At 39.7% G+C, this 7265-nt stretch overlaps 1 protein-coding gene across 1 annotated transcript; it reads right to left on the reverse strand.

Moving 5' to 3' along the window:
• Nucleotides 1–1053: 1053 nt before the first annotated feature.
• On the reverse strand, nt 1054–7060 carry LOC117985586 (collagenase-like). Its single transcript, XM_034972345.1, has 5 exons — nt 6857–7060; nt 3915–4182; nt 3745–3834; nt 2550–2743; nt 1054–1152 (listed from the first exon to the last, which is right to left on the reverse strand). Exons 1-5 carry the CDS (start codon nt 7058–7060, stop codon nt 1054–1056), a joined length of 855 nt encoding a protein of 284 aa, XP_034828236.1.
• Nucleotides 7061–7265: the final 205 nt, after the last annotated feature.

Genomic DNA, 7265 nt, shown 5'->3' on the forward strand with positions numbered 1-7265 from the left:
ATTATTTTAAAGTGTGTTTTGTACTAAAAGATTTTTTAAACCGGGTTTTGTCAGGTTTTGTACTATAACAATGTTAACCTACTGTTTGGGCTAACTTTGTACAGTTGATGTTGGCACTTGCATAAAGGTCTGGGTTTCTCACGTAGTTAGTACCATCAACGTAAATAGGTGGCGTACGAGAAACATTGCAAGCAAGGCAGGCCTGGCATTAGCTAATAAAAAAATCGGCCACACATTCAACCAAGCTACGGCTTTCTTTCTTCTGCTTGATTCTTCTTGCTTTCCTTATCTTCTCCGAGAATACATAACTAGGTATGCTGTTCACGCTATTATAATAATTGTAGTGTTGTTTGTTCGTTAATTCGGAACACAACATACTGGTGTACACTGTGCAGATTTTTGAATAAACCGTACACAATTGTCGTGTTACAACTTACAACCAAATCATTTTAAGTACATAGGTACTAATTTACAACCATAACACACTACAAGTGCACCACAACTAGGGTTGCCATCTGCCACTTCATGATAAACGGGTTACCAGCATTAAAAATACGAGTTTTAGACTTTTTTACGGGAGACATTTAGGTAGGTACTACTTACATAGTTTATTAGGGTTCCGTACCTCAAAAGGAAAAAGGAACCCTAAAGGATGACTTTGTTGTCTGTCTGTCTGTCTGACCGTCTGCCTGTCGTGCCTGTCAAAGGGTACATCCCGTTGACCTAGAATCCGTGAACCACAAATTGCGTTGCGGGTGTGATACACCAGAAGTCAACAGAACCTAGGTACTATTATGAGTACCTATTATGAGTTATGACTGCTTAATTTTAAGTTTTTACTATAAACCACCACTATGACGTCAATGAGTAGGTACCACTAATAGTAGATGCATATAAATTACCTATAGTTTACCTAAGCCAATTGATTCGGGTTAGGGTAGGGGGTAGTAATAAATAAAACATGAAAATATAATAAATTAAATTGTATAACATATTTTATCAGTTGTCCAAATGAATGCTTATGGTAGGTAGGTAGGTAGATATAGGTTGAATTTATGATCGCAGCCAGTTTGCGAAGGAGGTGACTCGGGCGAAACCAGCTGGCTCGCCGGCCTGGCAGCCGCGTGGGGATCCGAAGGATGTGACACCAATCTGGAAAACAAGACGCATTTATCAAGCGCAATAGTATTAGCACTATACATAAAATTTGTTAGTTAACGTTAGTGATGGGTCGTTGTCGTATTTTGACGGACGAAACGCAGCCGTATTCCCGAGCGACGACGAAAACGGAAAACGGTCTTAAGAAACGGTTCGTCGTTGCAACGCTCACCACTGTTGTGACAGTATCGTAGAGTAGACTATCTATTTTAAAATATACCTACAAGTAAGTAATTTAAAAAGTTTTCAAAAAAACCCCGATTACGTTTAGGACTGCATCTTTCTCAGCCCGCACATTAAAGCATATAAAATCCGCCATTTTGATTTTGAGAATTTAATGTACACAGAGACACTCGTGCCATCAAAATAAATCTAATGAGGTATCGCTTATAAAAAAAAAGATTCCGACGAATTCCTCCTCCTCCTCTTTTTTTTAAAAACGGTTGAGCCGTTAAGTAGTTACGAGCGGACATACCTACAAAAAACACCTATAGATATAGGTCAAAAACATAAACTTCCTTTTGGGCTTCACCACAGTCGGATAAAAATAGCGGACAGACAGGTAACCATAAATGTTAAGTGATTAGGTAGGTACCACCGCCCATGAACTTTTTCAGTACCAGAGGAACCGTTAATGCGTTGCAGGCTTTTCAAGAATTTGTTGATCTGACCCTTAAATAACCTTCAGCTATCAATTGTTTTCTAGTAGGAACACCGCCAAAGGGAGTTGGTTCCACAATATTCGCCTGTGATTGGAAAATAAAGATCAGACCCATTAGTTTAATGTAGATAACGGGTACATTATCATCACCATCATGATCAACCCATCGCCGGCTCACTGCAGAGCACGAGTCTCCTCTCAGAGTGAGAAGGGTTTTGGCCATAGTCTACCACTCTGGCCATGTGCGGATTGGTAGACTTTACACACCTTTGAGAACATTATGCAGAACTCTCAGGCATGCAGGTTTCCTCACGATATTGTTTTCCTTCACCGTTAAAGCGAGTGATATTTAATTTCTTAAAACGCATATAACTCTGAAAAGTTAGAGGTGCGTGCCCGGGATCGAACCCCCAACCTCCGTCTAGAAGGCGGACGTCCTAACCACTAGGCCATCACAGCTAAGGGTATATACCACGATTCATTTGAAGTTTTTATTTGTCGATATCTCTCGCAGCACCGCAGTCCCATCGTGACCACGACCCGAGCAATTCGGTTGAAATATCGACAAATAAAAACTTCAAATTAATCGTGGTATGTACTCGTTTATACATATCTACATATCTACTTTAAAATATGTCGTTAAACCACGAAATAAGCTTAAAATCATTAGACCCAATAGTTTTTGAAGAATGCTAAGTACGACAAGCGAAAAGGTACTGAAGGTACTAACCAACTGAGCACTAGCGCCACTGCCAGTGACCAGAGGGCCACCGGAGTCGCCACTGCAGGTGCTCCTACCGCCAGCGCCGCTGGTGCATAGTGTGGAGTCGACGACAATCAGTCGGTACGTGTTGCGGCACACCTGGTTGGTGATTACTTGGAGTGCTACGTGGTGCTTTGTTTGTTGCTGAGTGATTTGACCACCTGCAAGTTAATATTGGTTGTTGGATAGAACATTACCAAAAGCTGCATCAATCATTGCTACAATCTCAATTGTTGTGATTTGCTGAATTTATGATATTCTTGTTGTAATGGATTTTGGTCAATAGAGGATTACCTAAGCAGCCGGATCCTAACAGTAGTTTGAGCTGTGCGTTGATTTTCCTTTTATATAATAGATATAACCCCCTTGAGGTGGTTTCTAAATCCTTTTTTATTGAGTGTCTAATGCCTACCTACCTACGTACGTTATAAAAGGAAACTAATGTTACAAGTTAGTTTCTAACCACATTAGGGTAAGCTGTACCTACGTTTGATAGATAAATCTCAGTCAGTCTAGTGGTCTGGCAGAACAAGTTTTTTTATAAATGCACCTAGATTATCGTTTAGGTACTATTATGAAAATTTGAAGCTATAGAAAGTAAGTTAAAGAAGGATAATAATGATTAAGGAGCTGGCGAATAAAATGGTGTAATTACGCTTCTGATCAAACTAGGCAGGTACTTTTTTTCTTTAATCCGGACATTTTTGGAACACTGTTTTTTTGAACTCATTTCCTTCAAACGGCCAAAACTGAGTTCAAAGTTTGTATATCGACATAATTACAGTGAAGTTTTAAAAGTTGTAGAAGCTTTTATTCAGTTTTTTTTTTAAATAGATATAGCGAGCAAACGAGCCGGCGGGTCACCTGATGTTAAGTGATTACCGCCGCCCATGAACCAGTACCAGAGGAACCGCGCGCCGATGCGTTGCCGGCCTTTTAATAATTTGTTGGTCTGCCCTTTGAATAACCCTCATGTTGCAATCTAGTGGGAACACCGCCGATGGGAGTTGGTTCGACAGTTTGCACGTGCGTGGAAAGAAAAATGGCGCAGCGGACGGTCGAAGTGCACCAGACACCCAGTTATTTGCTCCTTTTGTAAATTTTATTTCGAGTAATTACACCGTTTTGTTTGTCAGCTCCTCAATTATTATAAGGTGAATACCGTCTCTTTGAAGACCAAATCCAGCAGCATAAGCGGTCACTCCGGCAAATTGATTGCTGCCAGTGGCAAGATTCACGTTTCTGATGTTGTCTGAAATATAAAACTTACTGATAGGCGAGAACTGGTCAAAAATTTAATTTTTTTTTAATAAATATGAAAGAGACACATACTGGTATATCCGACATGTGGAATATGAATAATTGCAACATCATTCTGGGCATTCCTTGGGTTCCAGTTGGGGTGCATACGAACATTGTTGGTGTTGATGCGAGTTCCGCCAGTGAAGAGACGTACGGTACCAAGGGTCACGGTGAATGTCCTTGCTTGATTCCTGCCGTCGAACCAACAGTGGGCGGCAGTGACTGAGCGTGTGTTGGTCAGGAGGGAGGAACCGCAGACGGACTGGCGACCGTCGGCGAGTGTGATGATGAGACCGCCCTGGTGAAGTAGGAGAAATGACATGCATTTATCTTTAAAACAAACCGGGAGGTGTCGTGGGCAGGCTTCCGCCCTCGATGGTAATAATTTTTTTTTTAAAGAATATTAGCCATGTTAAATCTAAATATATAAAAGGAAAAGGTGACTGACTGACTGACTGACTGACTGACTGATCTATCAACGCACAGCTCAAACCACTGGACGGATCGGGCTGAAATTTGGCATGCAGATAGCTATTATGACGTAGGCATCCGCTAAGAAAGGAGTTTTGAAAATTCAACCCCTAAGGGGGTGAAATAGGGGTTTGAAGTTGGTGTAGTCCACGCGGACGAAGTCGCGAGCATAAGCTAGTGACTAATATTCCCCTTTCCTCTCCAACTAAGCGTCAAGCTTGTGCTAGGAGTAGGTACGACAGTAGTGCAACGGGCGGGGTTTGAATCGGACCTTTCGGTTTTCAGTCCAGTCCTTTACCGACTGAGCTATTGAGGCTCTGTTTCGTAACCAGCTACGACATAAGATATTTTATACTGTCTTTTTGTAACTGGTTACTAGGTACGAAACTATGTACCTAATTTCAATCTTATTCAACGGAATACTTTTCCTCGTTAGGAACCTGGATAATATATTCTTCATTAATAACCAGTTACGAAAAGACGAAGATAAATCTTATTTCGTAGCTGGTTACGGAACGGTTATATCAACGTGGACTGAACCGTATTGAGGGCCTAGGCCAAAACTTGACCATCCGTTTGGTCATTTTAATTGAAAACTAGACATGCCCGCGACGTCGTCCACGTGGATTTAGGTTTTTTTTTAAATCCCGTGGGAACTTTAATTTTTCCGGGATAAAAAGTAGCCTATGTCCTTTATTAATATTAGTAAGCATCAGTTGATTTTTGAAGATGGATTGATGTTTTGTTCGACAAGTTTCCTTTACTTTCACAGAAACACGTATGCGTACCTACACTAGTTAACATTCTACTAGACGTTGTTGGCTATTTCTGGCAACGGTTATCCAGCAGTTATTTCGTTTCAATACCGATATTGATAACCGTTGCCGAATATCGGTATCAGACTTGTGTTTCAACCGTTACAGTAACTAAGCTAGCTGCCGTATCAATACCGTCTGTAGCAAGCGCGCGCATATTTCAGTAAAATAAAACCTATTTTACTTTCATGAATATCGTGAAGTTCAAACAACAAACAACAACCTTAAGTTCATAGCAGCAAAGTTTAATTATAAGGATCATTGACATAGGTCAAACTATAGTGGACGCCTGCACGGATAGTTTGCCACAGTCCAGTTAACCAAAAACATTTCACGAAGATTGATATACGAAAGAGGACCTTATCTCTATTACACTAAGGCTAACTTTAATAAGATTGATAGATCAAAGTGTAATGGACAATTACTTGTACAGTTAAGCCTTAGCGTAATAGAGATAAGGTTGGCTTTGGTTTATCAAGCTCTTAGTTACTAAGCCGGTAGCCAATAACCGCTCCTTCTCAGCTTTCAGTGAGAAAACAAAGGAACAAAGAAACAAAGAAAAAGAAGGCCATACTTATTGCGTTTCTAGCTACCATAAAACCAAACAATGCATTGTCAGTTGCCAGTTGGCAGCGTTGCGTTGTCAGGTGGTTCGTCATAGATGATAGCTGATAACCGTTGCTAGCTACGACGATAACGATACAGTACGCTATAGGCACGGCAACTGTTTTCAGTTACGTTAAGCTATAGCGGACACATGTCTACATTCTACCGTCCACGTTACACTACAGAAAACAAACAGAAAATCAGTATTTTTTAAAATATATTCGTACTAAAAAATTTTACCAGTAAAAAGAAAAGATAAGAAGAATTTGAATACACCGAATCATTTAATATGCTCAATAGATTTAAGCAGGAACTAATAATATCATGAAATATATCCCCGCGAGCAAAGCGAGCGCGTTTTTTTTAAGTTTATAAAAACGATGCTTATTAATTATTATTTGTACCTATATAATGACCACAGTAAAACTAAAAATAAAAGTGAAAGTAATATAATGTATAATAAATGATGACACAAATATGTGGATCGTTCTAAATTGTACACAAAATGTACTTATACACACCTAATATGTTTTAATGTATAAAACGGGTACATACCACGATAAATTTTTGTTTTTATTTGTCAATATTTCAACCCAATTGCACGGCACTTGCAACACCTAATAATATACTTTTTTTTTAATTGAAATTGTTACAATCAAACTAAGCCTATCTTATCTAAACACTGCATAAATTATGCCCGCCTGGAATGGTGCCAAAAATACTGGCTACATTTCCGCACTGGACAATCAGGACCTGATCACCAGATGAGGCAATTATGAATTAACAGCTATGAAATGTCTCATAAAAATTAACATTAAGGGTGAGATCTATAGAGCGCACTCTGACTTAGCTTAGACTTAAGACAGAGTTAAAACGAGACAGAGCTATATCTCTCACATAAATCTGTCTCGTTTTAACTCAATCTTAAGTCTGAGCAAAGTCAAAGTGCGGTTTATAGATCTCAGCCTAAGACTCTTGGTAGGTATTAATAGGCTCCAGGGTTCCCAAGCAAATGAACAAAAACAAAACTTAACATCCTTTTGAATGTATAAAATATAATGTTTTAAGAAATTATATTACCAAAAATGGGTACTGCCCAAGGTTGGCTGGGCCCCCACCCACGATTCTGCTTCCATCAAAATCGATCGCATCTTCAATCGCCTTGATTCTTGCTAGTTCGTGGACACCGGTGTGCTCGTGGTAATTGAACGTAGTGGCAACGTCTTCCTCTATAGGTTGGCTCACAGCCACCGCGACCAGGGATAACACCACGAGGATTTTCATTTTACTACCACTGCGTGACCACGGAGCTCCTCTAGCTAAATACCTGTTTATATAGGTACCATCTCGTTATCATCTACCTACTATTAAATTATTAAGTATCCTACTAATCCTACTAATATTATAATTGCAAAAGTGTATTTGTTTGTTGGTTCGTCATTCAATCACGCCGCAACGAAACAGTGGATTGACATGATTTTTTTCGCAT

Source organism: Maniola hyperantus, chromosome 9 (genome assembly GCF_902806685.2).
Source record: "Maniola hyperantus chromosome 9, iAphHyp1.2, whole genome shotgun sequence".
Taxonomy (NCBI): Eukaryota; Metazoa; Arthropoda; class Insecta; order Lepidoptera; family Nymphalidae; genus Maniola; species Maniola hyperantus.

What these genes read in the sequence shown, in the direction of transcription:
- LOC117985586 (XM_034972345.1), bottom strand. Translation starts at nt 7,060, where the DNA reads ATGAAAATCCTCGTGGTGTTATCCCTGGTCGCGGTGGCTGTGAGCCAA. An exon ending in TCCACATGTCGGATATACCA is followed by an intron (nt 3,835 to 3,914) that starts GTATGTGTCTCT and finishes TTTATATTTCAG; the next exon opens with ACAACATCAGAAACGTGAAT. An exon ending in GTGGCGCTAGTGCTCAGTTG is followed by an intron (nt 1,153 to 2,549) that starts GTTAGTACCTTC and finishes CTTGTTTTCCAG; the next exon opens with ATTGGTGTCACATCCTTCGG.